Source organism: Phycodurus eques, chromosome 3 (assembly GCF_024500275.1).
Source record: "Phycodurus eques isolate BA_2022a chromosome 3, UOR_Pequ_1.1, whole genome shotgun sequence".
Classification (NCBI taxonomy): domain Eukaryota; kingdom Metazoa; phylum Chordata; class Actinopteri; order Syngnathiformes; family Syngnathidae; genus Phycodurus; species Phycodurus eques.
This window is the reverse complement of record NC_084527.1, coordinates 25,106,443-25,126,786: the sequence shown is the minus strand read 5'-3', so window position 1 is coordinate 25,126,786 and position 20,344 is coordinate 25,106,443. Positions and strand designations below refer to the sequence as shown.

At 42.4% G+C, this 20,344-nt stretch overlaps 1 protein-coding gene across 3 annotated transcripts in view; it reads right to left on the bottom strand.

The window, feature by feature from the left end:
- unc5db (unc-5 netrin receptor Db) overlaps positions 1–20,344 on the bottom strand; it is a 189,676-nt gene that overhangs the window by 2,809 nt on the left and 166,523 nt on the right. For all 3 annotated transcript variants that reach the window (XM_061671017.1, XM_061671019.1, XM_061671018.1), the window contains 3 exons: positions 15,776–15,925; positions 6,965–7,129; positions 4,083–4,261 (listed from right to left, as the gene is read on the bottom strand). In XM_061671017.1, the coding sequence (XP_061527001.1) occupies positions 4,083–4,261; positions 6,965–7,129; positions 15,776–15,925 (494 nt within the window). The remainder of the gene's footprint in view (positions 1–4,082; positions 4,262–6,964; positions 7,130–15,775; positions 15,926–20,344) is intronic.

Sequence of the window (20,344 nt, the reverse complement as noted above, 5' to 3'; positions counted from 1 at the left end):
TGTGGAATGTCGTCCAATCATCCTGTTCCAAATGCATTTATCTGTATGGAAATGAATGCTATAAGAATCTTGAACCTCTCTGCTAATTAAAACCAAACAAAACTGCTATTATTCAGAATACAAGCGTAGGCCTGGGTAAGATGACCCTTCATTGCCAGCTCTCTGCTTGGCAATACCTTGACACTTCCAGTCAGATATTCTTGAACCTCTGCAAACCAAATGTATGCTTACAGTTTATCCTGACTCGACTCTTCTACCACCACCACCCTTGACGGACTCGACTCTTCTACCATCACCACCCTTGACGGATTTTTGTTTGTTCACATTACTCAGTCGTTAAAAACTGCTTGTTTTTCTTTGTGACCAGATTCTGCCACTTCCTTGTGTCCACCTAGAAACTAAACATAACAGCGAGCTACTTTTCTGTAGCTGCTGTAAAGTGCAGATAGAGAATATGTAGATGACATGTGCTTATCAGCGCTGCCTGTTATGGAGGATCACCAAATGATGTGGTATGCAAAACTGATTGCATAAACCAAGGCCCTCATTTACATGGTGGAATAATTACTGATATTCCGCTGAATTAATTAAATCATGAACCCAGATCAGGTAAGCAAAATAATAATGAAAATGTTTTTTGATTTCTACATGTTAGTACACTGTAATGTATACAGAGCTGCCAACCTATAAAAATTCACTTCCAGAACAATTGTCAAGAACATTTCCATACGACAGACATAATCATAATTGCAAATAAATTATGGCTTCAGTACTTGTCATAATCAATGCAAGTTAAATTATGTACGAACAAAATGGGGGTGGGGTGGGGGGGGGAATCAGCATCCAGATAACTTGTCTAAGATTGGCATTAAGAAATACCAAGTACCTCAAGCTTTGAGGAACTGCTTCAGTTTCTTCTGTCTGGAATTGATCTACCCTGTTTTGGAGAAGATTCTCTCAGAAAGGACTACAAAGCAATGACTCTACGTTGCATGAGCACCAAATTAGCAACAGTACGTATATCTGTCAAGTTAGCAACAGTACGTATATCTGTCAAGTGAAGTAAATTCTTTTTGTATGTTATATTCTTACTGGTGTGAATTCTGTGTATAAATTGTCATGTCGTGATATATCCTACAATCCCATTTTTTAACTGAAAGGCAATATTGCTGTAGTTCGAGGGGGTTAATCATTATATAGCAGTACTAGCAGGACCGGCTACAATTAGCCTGCGTGTTTCCTAAACACAGTACTAAATTGAGGGTACGGATTACTAAATTGAGGGTACAATTTACTAAATTGAGGGAATGGATTACTAAATTGAGAGAACAGATTATCAATGAATTTTATTTTTCTCATACCTTGGCACCAGGGGGGGTCTGTACTATACAGTATGTCTTGCACTGTAATTCCCACTTCCCATGTGTGTTTCCTCTGTCTCTCTCAGTCAAACCACTCAAGTTAAATGGCCACCCGCTCCTGAATACTGATTCTCTTCAAGAATTCTTCCTTAGAAGGAATTTGCCAACATTGTCAAAGGTATTGCTTGCGTGTCTTAAATGATATAAGGACATAAACCTATTGCTTATGAAAAGTTCCTTAGAACCTTAAGATGCTAATATCAGGGCCAGGTGGGTTTCCAAATCATAAATCGCAGGGCACCTTGTTCAAGTTTTTATGACTCCACGTGGGTCTATAGTTGTCATTGTCATGCTGCAAATGAAATTTGGGGGTGATGAGACTCAGTGATGGTCCTGCGTGATGAATGAGAAGCGGTCTGAGCTTCTTACTGCAGGCTGCTGACCAAATCCACCATAGTTGAAACGTCGCTCAGACCTACAAAGAATTCTTAAGAATGTGCCTTTCAGACTAGATACAACCATTTAGCTCAACCACACAGTAACTATGGTTATCCCTGTGGCGTTGTCTCATTTTTGAGGGAACATTTTGGCTCTTTGACCTCCAAAAGAACTGCAAACGTGTCTAGATTGTGACTGGCTGTCAGGCGATGGTGCTGACGGACATAACTTAATTTCAAAGGTAAATAAAATTCATGTCTCTTTTCCCCCCTCCGATTGCCTGGCAACCAGTCCAGGGTGTATCCTGCCTCTTGCCCAATGTCGGCTGGGATAGACTCCAGTTCACCTGCGACCCTACTGAGACCAAGCGCTTTAAAAAACAAAATGGACGGACAGATGGTGTCATTTATCTACTGTCTGCAGCTCTGCAGAACCACTTGTCAGCTACAAAATGTATGGTTGTTCCAATTTCTTCAGTAACCTTCTCTTTTTTAAATCCCACTTTATGTATTCATTCCTCCATTCTGCCATATTCTCCCTACTTACGATATTGTTCATCAGCACAAAAACTGCTAATATACTTTTTTTTGGTGTGTGCAAATAATCTCTGGGACGCTCCCAGAATATTAATATAGAGGTGGACATTTGCATAATGGGCCCTCTTTAAATGCTGCAAGTGATATAATTACAGTGGGATTTTCATATCTAATTTCCAAAAGGATTAAACGTGTTGATAATTATATGCAAATAAACATACCAGCATAGATACTCTAATAAGCATTTGAGGACATAAACTTTAATTTATAGAAGTACAAGTTGTTGATTAAGACCTCTGAGCACCTTCCGATTTTTCAGGAAAACTAAATCTATTACATTAAATGGACAGTTAAATGAAATAAACAACAACAAAACAAACAGATAAAAAACCATGCATCTCCCACAAAACCCTAAATATTTAATTGTAAACATTAGTACTAAATAAATATGACTTAGCTCACTATAATTTCGGTATCTTAAATGAACACAAAAAAAATGGTGTGTTCATGTGAGGTTAACGCTTTAACCCTTCATGAGAATTCAAAACATATTCAAGAATATGTTACCATCTCAAATAATTTCTCTTAACAGGAGAACAAACCCTGTGTTGTTTAGATTTGTTGTTGTTGTTGTTGTTTGCATACCAATGAATTTGTCATGTTCGGATGGTCCGGTAGGGGTCAGTGTTTCACTGCAGCTCATTAGAACTCCCCAAGGACAATGAAAGAAGGTAACTTGAAAGGCTGCAGCATTTGGTCCGATCCAAAGCCACCAACCAGTGTGGAGAGGAAATCTTATCTAGATAATTTGAAACCCCAAAGGACTCCAAGATAGCAGACCCTCATGAACCATCCGCTTAGCAAGAGACTAAATATCCACCACAATCGAAAGCCCTGCAAAGAACATTGAGGATCACCATCACAATAGGGACTCCCCCCATTTGTTAAACACACACACACCACACACACACACACGCACACGCGCACACACACACACACGCACACGCACACAACCTTATCAGTGCACATACTGTTGTTTTGAATTACACTTGACATTTCATCAGGTAAACACCGGTCATCTCAAAATTCAGTTTTTTACAGAGGTAACCATATTAAATTTTGAGTTAGTAATTAACATGATGCTTAATATTGTAATTGGACTTTGCAGTGATGTACAATTGCACCGCCTCATACTGGGGGGAAAAAATTGTAAATACAAATGGCTGGGTTTTATTACGTTGGTAAAATAATTTTGAATACAGATCTCCTCTTGCGTCTTATTAGATTGTGCCGGTGACCTGTGTGTGTTGTCTGATCACGAAGCGTGGGACGAAATATCCATTTTCGATACTGCTTGTCCACTTTAGGGTTGCGCATGGGCAGGAGTCTGTCCGAGCTAACCTTTTGTTGACACCCTGGGCTGGTCACCAGCCAATCAGAGGGCAGGACAATAATATTGATATTGCAAAATATTGCGTCCTTATCTTTCACTGTATAGTATTGATAAAACAACATAAAACACAATACAGAACAATTAGTGGTTGTGCGCCTAACAAGCCTGAGTTAATGTGATCTGAAAATATTTATATTCTCTCTATGTTAGATGCATTCTGTGCATTTTAACAACCAATGAGAAGAAATTCCACTATTACATGCATATAACACTTGGAGTCAGTCTCATCAGCAGAACAAAGGTTCCAAATTTGACACAATCTCACACCAAATGCAAGAGAGGAAAGCGGCTCACCGATCTAAGTGGAGTTTGTGGGCTAAGAGTTGCCAGTCCTTGCCCTTGGCGTTGGCAGTGTCAAAGGTGGCGCAAATCCTCTGGCGGATGGATAAGGGGATTTTGAAAGCCTTGGGCCCCGTCTGAGAGGTGATGGTGCAGTCTGTCTGCATGAAAATTGGAACCAATTCCTTTTCAGTCTGGGGAAAAAGAAGCGGGGTCAGACAGGTTTTAATCACTTAGTAAACAGATTTATTTTTTGAATAATCATAAACATCATTACAACAACACTATCCTGCATCTGTATATAATGTCATCAAAAGGTTTGTACACAAGAAAGATCTAATTTAAAAAATGAGTTCCAGTTTCTCTGTATGTTTCAGACAACATTGTCAAAAGGATCCTTCGGGTCATAAACAGCTACAATAAAACTCGACCATGCAAACCAACGGTTTGTACTCCTGATATTTTAAAAACACATTTTTGAACACTCGGCAGGTACTCTATTTGGGTTAAGAATTGGACTTATAGTACTAATGTCTCTCCGCGGGTCACAGTAAACATCCAGAACAAGAGTGTTCCATAATTCACGTATCAATGTAGCATACTCATGTATGCAGGCACCCCCTTTTTACTCTCCAAAATGGCAGTTGTATACATGTGTCCAAAATGACTGCTTTTCTATTTATTTTTTCAGCAAAAAGCCAAGCTGTCTAAACAGCCACAAACAACCTGCATTTTCAAAATAGCTGCACAACTATTATTTTTCAAAGTTTGAATAATTACAATTGGTGCAGTGTATAATAATTTACTGATAATTATTTATCTATGAATAGCATAGTATATATACACATACACACACACTTAGCCAAGATATATATTTTTTAAGTAGTGAGGAAGAATGTTAAATTAGGTTTGCTAATTAAAATAGCCATCATGGTTTGTAATTTTTGTGTTTTGACAGAGCTAATAATACTGTATATTACATAGTTCTACAACTGCTGTGGGTGTAAAAAAAAAAAAAATCTGTTTAGTTGTCACTTCTGACAAAGAATTCATCCTCCTGGGATGATGAAAGCTTAGTAGTGTTGAAGGCCTCGGGCAAGATAAGCATGTAAATGACTGAGTGTGAAAAAGCACTTGTGAGCAGAAGAGTATCACTCTCCTCTGCCTAAACAGACGCTTGTCAAGGTGCTCTTGACTAAGGATTTCAAACTCCGAGCTGCTCCAGTGGAGCCGCTCAGCTGCTGACAGAAGACGGTTGTTACTCTGAGCAGCTCCCAGGTGTTCATGCATGTGAATGTGAAAGTACCGTATTTTCACGACCATAAGGCGCACTTAAAAGTCTTACATTTTCTCCAAAATGGACGGGCCGCCTTATAATGGGGCGCGCCTTATGTGTGCACTGAGTTCCAACATCTATAAATGTTGTTGTGTGATGAGCTTTACTTTTTTTTTTTTTTTCTCTTTGTGACTTTTTTTTGACCTGCTTGACTGACTGGGAACATTTACTGCCGACACGCTGCTTATACAGAGGAAAAGCGGACGTGGCTGAGGACAGCATGAGGACCTAAAGGGGGAAGGGTGCGTGAAGGAGGACGCGAAAGCCACGTCCCGAGTAGGTATATAGCGTCGGGGTGTGCATCGTGAAAAACATCGGTTTGGCTCAGGACCCCCGAAAATGGCACCTACGAAGAGACACGCTTACGAAGCACAGTTTAAACTGCAACCTGTCAGTTACGTGAAGGAACATGGGAATCGAGCAGCCGCGAGAGAATTCAAGATCAACGAATCCATGGTTTGCAAGTGGAGGAAACAGGAAAACGAGCTTCGCCAAGTCAAGAAGACGAAGCTGCGTTTCCGCGGAAACAAGGCGAGGTGGCCCGAGTTGGAAGACCAACTCGAGCAATGGATTAATGAGCAAAGAACAGCCGGGAGAAGCGTCTCTACAGTCACCATTCGACTGAGTGCAATAACCCTTGCAGAAGAAATGAAAATCGAACATTTTCAAGGAGATCCGTCTTGGTGCTTTCGTTTTATAAAACGGCGGCATTTATCCATCCGGGCAAGGACTACCGTGGCGCAGCAACTTCCGGTGGATTACAAGGAAAAGCTGGCGTGGGAGCGGTGGATGACAGATGGCGAACACAGCTTTACTAAAACTGGGAGGCAACGGCAGGCGATTTACGCCACCATATGTGAATGGATTGCGGATGCTTGGGCTAACGTGTCTGCTTGCACTGTTGTTCGAGCTTTCGTAAAAGCCGGCATCATTTCTGAGGAGCCACATGGCAACGAGACTGACTCTGACAAGTACGAGAGGGAACCTAGCGTGTTTGATTGAGAACTTGCCCAGCTGTTCATTTCGGATACAGAAGATGAGGACTTTGATGGATTTGTGGATGAGGATTGATAAAAAAATAACGCGAGTACATTGTTAAATACTTCAATAAAGTACAACCGACCTCAGTTTTGCTCCCGCTGCCTTTTTAAAAACACTGTTTTAGAGTGCATGCATGCTACAGCATGTTTTAAGCTATTGTATGTTTTGCCATGCCTGCGCCCAATAATGCGCCTTATGTATGTGTTAAATACAGAAATAGACCCTGTAACTGAGACTGCACCTTTTAATATGGTCGTGAAAATACGGTACTTATTTTCTGGACAAAGTGTCTCTCTGAATAAAGATTCCTAAATGCATGGAAGTGCCTGGGCTGCTGTTATGTATTTACTGTACAATTTTGGGAGAGAATATAGTGGTATCGTCACTCTTTTTATACACAACGCATGCTCAGGAGAGCTGCCCCTGCTGATAGTGGGCATGCTGCAGGAAGGTTAGACAAACGTTGAGCAAGAAAGTACACTGTCCCGTCCATCTCCCGCCCGCAGCCGAAGTGGCTCACCTTGCCAACAGCTGTGTAAACCTGCAGAATCTGTTCATGGCCTTTGACCTGCCGCACGCTGATTTTGCAGGAGAGCTGCGTGGTGCCTGGGCTGTATCTCTCCAGAGAGAAGGCACAGTGCAGAGGCTGCCGGTTGCTGCACCACACTTGAGGGAAGGAGAATTCCTACGAGCAACACATAGTTACAGTGTACACAACAGTGGTATGCTCAAAACATGATTCAGGTCTCAACCTTAACAGGACCCATTCTTACACACACATTAGCCACACCAATAGGAACAGAAATATGAGTTGTAAAAAAAAAAAAATTTAAAAGGGGAAAAAAAAAGCACAGCATGAAGCCTTTATTTAAAAGAGAGAAAAAAACACAGCATGTCTGATGCAGAGTTCTAAGGGGTTGAAAACTTGGATCCAGCTTCCCTGTGTGGAGTTTTCATGTTCTCCCCATGTTTGCTCTGGCTTTGTCCCGTGTTCCAACAACTTGGTTGAACTGAAGACTCTATAGTGTAATTGTCTAAAATGTAATCGTAAAAATGAGGAAGAATGGTTGTTTGTTCGCAGGGTGGCAACCAAGGACTGGTTGCCACCCTGCGATTGGGTGGCAACCAGTCCATGGTGTGCCATGCCCCTCACCCAATGAGGACAAAGGAAATGGACGAATGGATGGATGAGAATAGGATTTGCGCCGAGAGGAGATTTGAATATTTACACACTTGTATAGCTAATATATAATAAGGTTCAGTTTTTAATGACTGTTGAAAAATGGATTTCATCTATATTTAATTTCTGGAGAACCAGCACATATCTAGCAATGTCTATGACCTCTTCTTTATTCCATCACTGCCAAATCCACATATTAATACATGATTTTTTAGTAATTCTCAGAGGAGACTGTATTAAAAGTGTTGACCTATGTTCCTGCTGAAGACCTCGTGATTTTGATCTTGACTGCACGGCACAGCACAAAGCAGCAGATAATCGTCAGGCAGAGGTAGGGGGAGGTGCTGTCATGGGTGTGTGTTGCGGTTGTTGTTTTCCCCCTGTCTCGTACACACCTGCTCCTGAGAGCATCTTCACCACCTGTGCCTCGTTCACCCTAATTACCCCTTGCATTTAACCTCGTGTCTCATTCTTTCTAGTCGCCAATATGTTGTACTTTGTTGTCGCATTCTAGCATTCCTTGTTTCCACGTCACAGACACACAGTAAGACTAGACCCTGTTCCGATTAGCGACCTTGCCTTTTTGCCTCACGTTTTTGGATACTGTTGCCTTTTCGGATTGCCTGCCTGTGTACCGACCTCTGCCCTTATATTAAAGCTCTCTTTTTGAAACTGTCCATTTGTTTTGGAATTGTGCATTTTTGGGTCCTATCTTCTGTTCCGTTCATGACAGAACAAACTGGCCATAACATGGACACAGCAGACTCAGACCCGGTGCGCAAAGCCCTTCAAGCGCAGGGTCAACGCCTCTCGAAGCAGGATGAGCAGCTTGCTGCCCTCCACCTTCATCTAGAGGGACTGTCAGAGCATCAGGACAATAAGATGAGACAGGTGGCCTCATAGTTTGAAGTTCTTATGAAAATGATCCAGAAGAAGGAACCAGTTGGCACAACACCCGATACCGCCACGGTACCAACGTTTCCATGTGAAGCAGTTACCATGCAACCAACTGCCACCTCCGCTGCTGTCTGCCCACAGTTCTCTCGACCGGAGAGGTTCACTGGAGATTCTGGGAATATTAAGATGTTCATCACTCAGTGCGAACTCCACTTTGAGCTGCAGGCAGCTGCCTTCCCCACCAAGTGGGCAAAAATCGCTTTCGTCATTTCCCACCTGACTGGTCGTGCGGAGGCGTGGGCTACTGCTGAATGGAGCCGCAATTCCGCCGCGTGTCATTCCGTGGGCTTTTTTTCGTAAAGACTATAGAGCAAATCTTTCAGTTTTCCACACCAGATCATGAGGCAGCTCGCTCCCTTGTCACTTTACACCAAGGCAAGCGCAGGGTTTCAGATTACGCAATTGAGTTTCGCATTCTATCAGCTGAGAGTCAGTGGAATAATAGGGCACTACTCGATGCATTTTTTTCAAGGACTGTCCCCCGCCGTCAAGGATCATTTGGTCCCGCTAGACCTGCCGACCGACTTGGACACTCTCATTGCTCTTGCTGTAAAGATAGACAAAAGGCTTTTGGATCGCGAGCTGGACGGAGTTCGGCGAAGGTTGCCTCACCGCGCACTTGGAGGACGAGCCTTGGTGATCAGCCAAACCAAGGCAGATTCCCGGTTTCCGGTCTCAATCCACTGGCTAGCATCACCACGGATGAACCCATGCAACTGGGCAGGTTCTGTCTCTCCCCTGAGGAACGTCAATGCCGGCTTCTACTGCGGGCAGTTGGGTCATTCCGTGAGCAACTGTCACATCAAGGTTGCCGGTGCCGGTAGCAAAGTTACGGGAGCGTTGAGTCTAAATTTCATTAAGGAAGACCCTACCCGGGTTCTTCCTAAAGTGATACTATGCTCTCCTGATCAAGAAATTCATACACCTGTATTAATTGACTCTGGTTCTGACCCAAACTTACTCAGCTCCCTCCTCGTTAGACGGATGCACCTTAGAACCTTTCAAATAAAACGCCACCGCAACACTTATGCTGCAGACGGCAGTTTTATGGGCAAAATCACTCACCGCACCCAAACACTCATTGACATTTCCTGATTCTCACACGGAACGCATTAGTTTTCAGGTTTTCGATGCCATGACCTTATTTTAGGGAACTCTTGGTTGAAATTACATAACCCCCACATTGACTGGTCCTCTGGGCATGTTATGTCATGGGGCAGCAATTGCGCCCAGAACTGTTTCAAGCCCTCCATGTGATGTTCAGGGCTATGTTTCAAATGACAATCCACAGACCCCATCTGGGGATCCTGATTTATCTCAAGTGTCCACCTGTTACCAGGACATTAAAGACAAGTCGAAGGCCAAATCCCATCCACCCAACAGACCTTGTGACTGTGCCGTTGACTTGCTGCCTGGAACCACACCTCCACGGGGGAGGTTGTTCTCTCTTTCAGGGCCGGAACAAAAAGCTATGAAGGAGTATGTGGAAAAATCACTGGCAGCCGGGATTATTCGCCCATCTTCATCCCCTGCGGGAGCCGAATTTTTCTTTGTGGACAAGAAGGACAAGACTCTGCGACCCTGTATCGATTACCTGGGTCTCAACGATATTACTGTGAAAAACAGATACCCTCTTCATCTCATCTCCACCGCCTTTGAGTTCCTGGAGGGAGCCAAGGTTTTCACCAAACTAGACTTAAGAAATGCATATCATCTAGTCAGGATGAGGGAGGGGGATGAATGGAAAACAGCATTCAACACACCGACGAGTATTTACGAGTATTTGGTGATGCCTTTTGGACTAACTAACGCTCCAACTCTCTTCCAGAACTTTGTCAATGATGTCTTGCATGACATGTTGAATGTGTACGTTTTTGTATATTTGGACGATATTTTGATATTCTCCCCGGATGAGGAGACTCACATCATTCATGTCCGCACTGTGTTGCAGCAGTTACTGCAGAATGAACTATATGTCAAGGCTTAGAAATGTGAGTTCCACAAGGCGTCCGTTTCTTTTCTGTGGTTCGTGCTGGCTCCAGGTGAAATCAAAATGGACCCTTGCAAAGTTGATGCTGTGACTAATTGGCCCACTCCCACGTCACGCAAAGACGTACAAAGGTTCTTAGGGTTAGCTAATTTCTACAGAAAGTTCATTAGAAATTTCAGTTCTCGCCTTTGCATGATCTTACCTCGCCACACAGACCTTTCCTATGCAACCTGCTTACTCAGGTAGCTTTTCAGAAACTTAAATTGAGCTTTACCTCTGCTCCCATCCTCACTTTGCCAGATCTCAATCATTGTGGTAGAAGTCGATGCATCTGATGCCAGTATAGGAGCAGTGCTCTCCCAGAAATGTCTCAAGGATGGTAAGTTACATCCTTGTGCTTATCTCTCCAAAAAACTGACCTGAGCCGAGAGAAATTATGACATTGGTGGCAGTCAAGGTGGCTTTGGTGGAGTGGAGGCACTTGCAAGAGGGGGCACATACTCTGTTTTTAGTATGGACAGATCACAAGAACCAGGAATATCTTAAATCTGCTAAGAGATTAAATGCGAGCCAGGTTCGATGGGCTCTGTTCTTCACTAGATTCAATTTCACGTTATCCTACCGACCTGGTTCTATAAATGGTAAGCCAGATGCTTTAATCGTGCATTTTCTGTGCAGAGAATTCTTTGTCCGACCCTAAAACCATTTTTCCCAAGTAATCTTTCGTTTCTGCCTTTGTTTGGGACATTGAGACGGTGGTAAAGGAGGCTCTGAAGAACACTCGTAGCCCTGAAAATTGCCCTAAAAACAGGCTTTATGTGGTTCCGACCTGAAGGGGAAGAGTCAACCACTGGGCTCACACTAACCGAACTGTATGTCACCCAGGCATTGCCAAGACTCAATCTGTGGTCGAACAGCGCTTTTGGTGGCCCAATGTTAGAAGGGATGTTAGCAATTATGTCAATGCTTGCCAGGTATGTGCTGCTAACAAGTCCTCTCGTAAACGTCCTTCTGGGAAGTTGCGACCCCTGCCAATACCACAACGTCCTTGGTCAGACATCTCTGTAGAGTTTGTGACGGGATTGCCGGCCTCGAAAGGAAATACCACCATTCTCACAGTCGTGGACAGGTTCTCTAAGATGGCACACTTCATCACTCCCGAAACTCCCCTCAGCTAAAGACACTGCCGAGTTAATGATACACCAGGTATTCAAGTTCCATAGTTTCCCCAAGAATGTGGTATCTGATAGGGTCCCCAATTAATTTTGCAATTTTGGAAGGAGTTTTGCAATCTCATAGGTGCTACCATCAGTCTGTCATCTGGGTTTCACCCTGAAACCAACGGACAAACCGAGAGGCTGAACCAGGACCTGGAGACTGGTCTCCGATGTCTTGCTTCACAGGAACCACGATCCTGGTCTCAGAAACTGGTTTGGGTCGAATTCTCTCACAATTCCCTCCCCTCTGCATCCACCGGTCTATCGCCTTTTCACGTTGTGCATGGTTACCAACCATCTCTATTTCCTGCCATAGCCCCAGAGTCCACAGTTCCAGCAGCATTGACCTTGGTGAGACGCTGCAGGAGGACCTGGGAGCGAGCCCGCCAGATGCTGCTGGACCAGGGACGGTCATACAAAACCGCTGCTGACCGTCAGAGGACACCGGCCCCGAACTACAAAGTGGGTTTGGCTCTCTACCAAACATATTCCACTCCGGGTGGAGTCCAGGAAGCTTGCTCCCAGGTTCGTTGGGCCCTGCCCCATCACAAAGATCATCAACCATGTCACCGTGAAGCTTAGGCTTCCAAGGTCGATGCGGGTCCACCCTGCTTTTCACGTCAGCCTGCTCAAGCTCGCCCGGGAATCTCCTCTTTTCCCGCCTTCCAGGCCCCCTCCTCCCCCCCTTCCCCGGTTCATGGATGGGGGCCCTGTCTTCACTGTGAGGTGGCTGTTGTCATCTCATCGGAGGGAGAGGGGGGTTTCAATATCTGGTGGACTGGGAGGGCTACGGGCCTGAGGAACGTTCATGGGTGCCGTTTACGTTTATCGTGGATGACTCGCTCATTCGGGACTTCCACGTTGCGCATCCAGGGGCTCTGGATGTTCTTTTCCCCCTGTCTCGTACACACCTGCTCCTGAGAGCATCTTTACCACCTGTGCCTCGTTCACCCTAATTACCCCTTGCATTTAACCTTGTGTCTCATTCTTTCTGGTCGCCAGTTCGTTGTACCTTGTCGTCGCGTAACCCAGCATTCCTTGTTTCCACGTCACAGACTCACAGTAAGACTAGACCCTGTTCCGATTATCGACCTTGCCTTTTTGCCTCACGTTTTTGGTTACTGTTGCCTTTTCGGATTGCCTGCCTGTGTACCGACCTCTGCCCGTATATTAAAGCTCTCTTTTTGAAACTGTCCATTTGTTTTGGAGTCGTGCATTTTTGGGTCCTATCCTCTGTTCCGTTCATGACAGATGCGGAATACAGTACAGGCCAAAAGCTTGGACGCTCTTTATCACTCGACTCGACTATTATTCTACACCTACTCCACCAAAGCGAGGTGCGCCTGCTGTCCCAAGGCTCTAATAAATAAGGCTGTTGAGAAGGTGGATGAGCTTTCACCCTACATTCACTGTATTCTTTAAGTCAGGATACAGCTCAGCAGCTCTGCAAATTTCTTCTACAGGTAAAAAAAAAAAGAGTCATAAACTAAACAGTAGTGGTCGACTGCAGCAGTCTGTGTTACTTTTTAGATATCATGTTTCTGATTCTGAAAAAGGAAAGGTGGGTAAGAGCAAGATTCATATTGGAGGAGGAAATTTCAACTATGCAGTTACTTGTTGTCTTTGTACATGCACCAGCATTGGCAGAGCACCATGCAATGTTTTGAATGCCACAGCCTTGAACAATAATCAACATCAAATAGACTCATTTGCTGTATTTGTTTGGGTCAGCTGTTTATAAAGTCACTTTATGTAGACACAGCAGTCAGGTCTAATTTTTCATTGAAATGTGTTTTAAATCACATCAAAATATACAAATATGTGTCCTTAATGTGTCCATAGCGGCAGCAACTAAGATAGTCAGCTAGTATTTTCTGCTACTGTATATTTATTTGGACAGCAGAAAATGCAGAAATAAATGCATAGTTTCCCTCAAGTTTAAGAGTGTGGGTTGCCTTGCTCACGGGCACCCCGACAGTAGTCAGGACGCACAGTAGCTTCTCTCCACCTAATGGTTGCAGAGATGTTAGTCTTAAAACGATAATTTGTTGTTTGAACTGAAACAGCTTGATAATGTTTAAAGTATTTTTCCTGTAACGTTTTGTTTCCTTTCATTTCTTCTGTCATTTTCTTTTGATAGCGTCGACTTTGATTACACTCAGGGTAAGACAGCAGGAAGTAGCACATGCTGAATAAATTGCTGATAAAAAGATGAGTGAGTGAATATGTGTATAAAAGAAAGTTGGAAATGTTATTCTTGGTCAGACCTCTGCTGTGAAGGAGTTCATCTGATGTGTGTTTCGATCACTCATCCCATTTGCAATTTTACATTTCGTAAAATAAAACCTTGGTATTTCCACCGCTAGATAATACATATTGAAATAGACGGCGCTTAACAAACTGTATTAGACCACCACCCAATGTAAGGTTTATGCCACAGCATTCGTAAAAAACAAAAAATAACCAATATATTGTTTTGTAGCGGCACGGTGTACGACTGGTTAGAGCGTCTGCCTCACAGTTCTGACGACCGAGATTCAATCCCCGGCCCCGCCTGTGTGGAGATTGCATGTTTCTCCCCGTGCCTGTGTGGGTTTTCTTCGGGCACTCCGGTTTCCTCCCACATCCCCAAAACATGCATGGTAGGTTAATTGACAACTCTAAATTGCCCGTAGGTGTGAATGTGTGCGCCAATGGTTGTTTATATGTGGCCTGCGATTGGCTGGCAACCAGTTCAGGGTGTAACCCGCCTCCTGCCCGATGATAGCTGGGATAGGCTCCAGCATGCCCACGACCCGTGTGAGAAGTGGTTCAGAAAATGGATGGATGGATGGATGGATAGTGTTTTGTCTGTAATATAATGTTAAATACGCCGGCACGGTGGAAGACTGGTTAGAGCGTCAGCCTCACAGTTCTGAGGACCGGGGTTCAATCCCTGGCCCCGCCTGTGTGGAGTTTGCATGTTCTCCCCGTGCCTGCGTGGGTTTTCTCCGGGCACTCCGGTTTCATCCCACATCCCAAAAACACGCGTTAATTGGAGACTCTAAATTGCCCGTAGGCATGACTGTAAGTGCGAATGGTTGTTTGTTTCTTTGTGCCCTGCGATTGGCTGGCAACCAGTTCAGGGTGTACGTCGCCTCCTGCCCGATGACAGCTGGGAGAGGCTCCAGCACGCCCGTGACCCGAGTGACGAGAAGCGGCTCAGAAAATGGATGGATGGATAATGTTAAATACACTGGTAAGTTGGAGATATTTAACCGTAAAGGTATTTTTAATGCTAAAACATTGTTGCTATTCAATCCAGCTTCAAATTTTTCAATTTACTGTTTAACAGAAAATGTAAAAATTGTACATCATTATTGTATTGTCGAATTATAAAATTAATGTGCAGTTTACATGCAGTGAACATAAAAAATTATGAAGAGGGTGAATGTTTGGTTAATTTTTGACTTCTCAGAGAAGCTGAGAGCTTGCTCAGATTTGTGTATATAAAGGTGAAATCAGTGGAGAGTTCCTATTAAAACATCAACTCATTGACAGCTCACTAAAATGGAAGTTGAACATGTTTTTGAAAGATTTATAAAATATTCATGTTATTCTGTTTCCATGACAAGTGGTCTGAATAAATTTACAAAGCACTGCATGTACAGATCGATTGAATGAAGCAGTTTAATGGACCTGATAAGTGCCCACTATACTAGAATAAAAACACAGCACACAGCAGGAATATTTCTGCAGTGTTATGAGGAAACATTAATTAAAATATTAAATGAATGACTTGATAAATGATGTAGTGTGTATAAAAAAGGGGGAAAATGTAGTTTTCACACTATTTAAAGGAATAAAAGTGGTAGAAACATCCTAGACACACCATAGCAATTACTGTAGCTTTAAACAGCATAAACAGGATAATGCCAATTAGCACTTTTCTGAAGACTTTTCAGTCGTATTCTTTTAGAGCAACTTTTCAATTATGCCGAGCATTACCTGACAGGTGGTAAAGGGTTTGATGCGCCAAAGGAACTGGGGGACATCCTGGATAGACACCTGTAGGCTGAAGGTGTTCGCTCGAAAAGGCAACATCTTCGGCTCCTCGAGAAGCTGACCCCCTCTACTCTTCTCAGCTGCCACCACTCCCTAGGTGACAAAGGGTGCGGGAGAGGAAAATGAATGCTTAACTGGTACAGTCAAAGAAAGTATCAATGTAATGAACATAAATAATAGGAAGGCAAAAGAAAATAGAAGACCAACACATTTTTGCATACCAGTACGGACACCTGTTACTAACCCTTTTGTCAAAATCCTCTTATTGCCTTATCACAAATATTAATGTTGAAATGTGTTGGGAAGAAGTGAGTGACATGTCTCCACTTTAACAAATCTTTCCACATGTGCTCACCATTAGCATCACATTTACAAGAATCAACATAGCAGAATGAAGCTTGGAGTTGACACTGTTGAAAGGTTTGTGTGTGTGTGTGTCAGTGGCAAACGTCTGTCTCCCAAATTGAATTTGTGATGATGAAAGAGCTCTTCTGTTGTTGCTTGCAGGTGATTATTTGTCATCACTGTTGAGTGTCCCAGTGGGATGGTTTCATGTCTGGCCTGTCTCTCCTAGAGCATTTCAATCATTGCAAACACAAGTGTAACTGATGTAAGGTCACTCAGATTGAAAGCCAGCACATGAACGCTGTGGGATACCCATGAGTGTGTACTTATTTGTTCTGAAGAATGTGCTTGGGGTAAATTGCATATTGTCTTTCACAGGGCATGAAAACAGACTGCAGACAAATGTTGGTTGAAACAAGAAAAGAGACAACGAGCAACCTGGAACATATATTGTCAAGTCTGCCATATATCTCGATATGAGAATTAGTCATTGCTCATTTTCTCTGTTTTTCCCTATAAAGCATTGCTGTAAACTTTGATGTGTGATGATTTATTTGAACCTATCTGAAACCATCAAGATTACAAGATTCAGATTTAGAGTCACCTGTCCCTGATCTGCTGTTTGAAACATCCTTTGAGCCCAAGATTACTTGATCGCAGCATGTTGGCAGAGAGGCGGCATGTTACTGTAATGCACAGCATTAATAATCGTTGTCGCGGCTGCCTTGACTTTGACTGGAGGCTGGCCTGACCACAGTGAAAAATGCCGGGAGAAAATAGAGAGTGAAATCACAACTTTGCAGTTTATGACCGTGCACGACTGACCTGTGGTCAAGCAGAAAAATAGAGCCTTACCCTCTCTTGACAATTCACTATGTCGATGAGGATTTCCAAATGAAAATTAGGCCAGCCTAATCTTATTGTCTTTCATGCCTAAACTGCATTTGTTTCCATTAAGTTGCAATTCGTGATTGCACGCTGCAATAGCATATTTATTCTGTTAGCCCTCGATAAATTTTAATTTCTTGGGTATGTTTTTTTTAGTGTCTATAATTTATTCTTATTTCAAGATTAATTTTGCACTGAAGATTGTTTACATAGTTTGTTGAAAAGTAGTCCAATAAAAATAGATTTTTCCTTTACATGAGGAATGAGCATGATTAATAATCGTGATTACAATATTGATCAAAATAATCATGATTATTGGGTGTAATCGTGCAGCCCTATTTTCAAATCGGCATGATCTACTGGATTATTCCAAAGCAGTCCTCTTGAAAGAAGAGAAGAATAGTCCAAAATGTCTTGGTTTCCTTAAGAAGATTCACAAGGGAGTTAAGGAGTCAGGCCCAACCACTGACTGGTAAAATTAATGATTTAAAAGTGGGTGTCAGTAGCTTGTCAGTATAGTAAAAATACAGTATGTCTTGAAACCTCTTATTACTTAAGTAAATGATACTTGATATGCTATTTGAAACACAGGTTATTTAACACATAGAAACAAATGTGCAAATGTTTTAAATTTCTCCCAGTGCTTGCTTTTAAGTTAGTTCATTTTTTATTGACATACACTATACAGAACCAGTGCTGTTTAAATGTAGAAGATTGACAACACAAAACAACAGAACTATATTATCTAGTCATATTTGAACACGAATGTTGGCAAACAGCCTACGGTGTGTTTCTTTTTTCCTAATACAATCTGGATGGAGTAGCCTTGAAAATAAAATATTCTTTCTTCAAGAGAGTGACGTGCGGTCTAAAAAGAAAGTTCCATGCAATGCAAAGCATCAGCCTTTATTTGTCAGCCTAAGAAAAAACACCCCCTCATAGGTGTTAGTGTTGAATCAGGCTTCATGCAGAACCAGAAAGCAGTGTGTGGTTAATAAAGCTTGGGGAAACACACAACAGAGATATGGTGTTCGGCAGACAGGAACCCACGGGATACACACGTCTGGCATCTGCTTGGAAGGCATAAACCAAATTCAAAAAGCCAGCTGCTGCTGATGGCTGCGACATGACAGAATGGTGGTCGCAGAGAAGAATGAGTCGCAGGGCTGAGCTCTCGTGTTTTGCCAAGTCACTCGAGGGATCACAGGGATACTGATTTCCCAGATGTTCACTTATAGGATCTCAATTCTTAAAATGCCTATAATCTGGGTTGCCTAAAAACAAATCAAGTCAAACATGATAACAAAATGAGTATCGATTAACATTTGACTAGTAGTGATTATAATACCAAGAACTTTGTCTCAGTGTCAAATCTGTCGAGGTGTAACATAATTTCGTTATTAAACACTCACCAAATTCGGTATGCAATCTGACATAAAATTTTTTCAGCTGAGTCTGCCTCAGTGAGCGAGTAAAATCTAGCTACTTGCAGGCTCATTGGTCGACTAAATGGTGATTGGGTGTTTACTGGGGGGAAGGTCCCACTGGACACCATTGCTTAGCCAGCACACAGTATGTAGCGGAGGAGAAAGAGAGTTGATGAAACCTGCAGATTTGATATGAGGGGAAAATGCATTTGTTTGAAGGGGCTTTAGCCTCACTTGACCCTTCATATAGCTAACCCTGGTACACAAACTCCGGCTCGGCTCCACCCTATTACTCTATTGGATTATTTTGACACTTGTAATTTCGTTAATCAACCAAATTTTACCCAGAGGTTTATTCAAATTAAAAATAATCTGTCCTCTCCATCATTATAACATGCAATATGTCCTCATAATAAAATTTTGAGTCTTTGCAGATAAGGAAGGGTGTTCTAAAGAAGCCTTTATTTAATTTCCACGATATAAATGTATAATGTAATTTTATATATATATATATATATAAAACATTATACATGGATATAAAACAGAACACACACACACATATGGGAAAGTTAACTGTTTCTGAACGTTAAGCACAGCGGCACGCGTTATCAATATTCAGGCAGTAGGTGATTTCAGCGAACTCATCTTCAGCGTCACTGGATTGACAGGTGAAAGTCTCACATCGCAGTCCAGCAGCCCGAGCCTTATTTTATATTTCATCCTTTATTTAACCAGGGTAAAGCTTATTGAGAGATAAACTCTCTCTTTCAAATGTCAAGAGGCAGCAGAAATTCTACATGCAGGAGAAATTATGCAATGCATAACATGACAACAGGCACGGTGGCCGAGGCTGACATGCTAACTAGTCGTCCACCGTGTTGCCACATTCGTACAATAAATAGAAATAAATAATAAATAATAAATGTGTTTTTATTTATTCAAATTTGGCAGGCTTTAAGACATTTTTGGGGTGTCTTTAGTGGGTTAATGACTCTATACCTATGTGCCAAATGTTTAATATTTGTTTCAGTGCAGTTTTTGTCAGATTTATTTATATTGTTTATTTATCTCAGATATGTTATTTATTCTTCTACATCACAACGCCAATGTTTAATGTTGTTTAGAACTGAAAATTATTTTTTTCTTGAAAAGGATGTACTTGAATTATTATGCACTATAATATAATTATATCAGTGGCATAAAAAAAAACATCAACGATATTATCATTTATCGTCGATAGTTTTTGGGAAAATATATCGTGCTAAAACAATTGGTACCGTGGCAAGCTGCAACATAATACATTGAGACACAGCAAGAACAATAGATAACACAAAATACTGTACAAATGTACAAATAAAAATCTGCGATACCGTGGGACTACCAAGCAATAACCATCATATAGCGAGGATGACTGTATCTGTACTCTGTGATGATAAATTGCAGGGAATAATTTTTCCAGGGCTGGGACTCATTGATTCTAGACAATTATAAATAATCGTGATCATTACTTTTTCCATAATAGAGCAGCCCTAGAATCAGCAGGTCTATTTAGACACCAAATTGTTACTTCGCCGGGCACATCTCTAAGTACACACCCTTGCTGCGCCGGAATGCCCAACTTGCTGCAGACTGGTCTGCCAAACCAAATATGCACAGTTCTTGCACAAAAAGAGAACCCACGGGAATTTGCGCCCTGCTGCAGATGCGCTGTTCATGAATATAGAGCCCAAAATGTTGAAAAAAAATTTCAACTGGCACAATTGTGGCTGTTAGACAAAAAGATCAGCTTCTATTATGGGAATCGAGGTGGCAAGTGCTGCTGTTGATCTGATTTCCAAAAAAGCAAAACGTG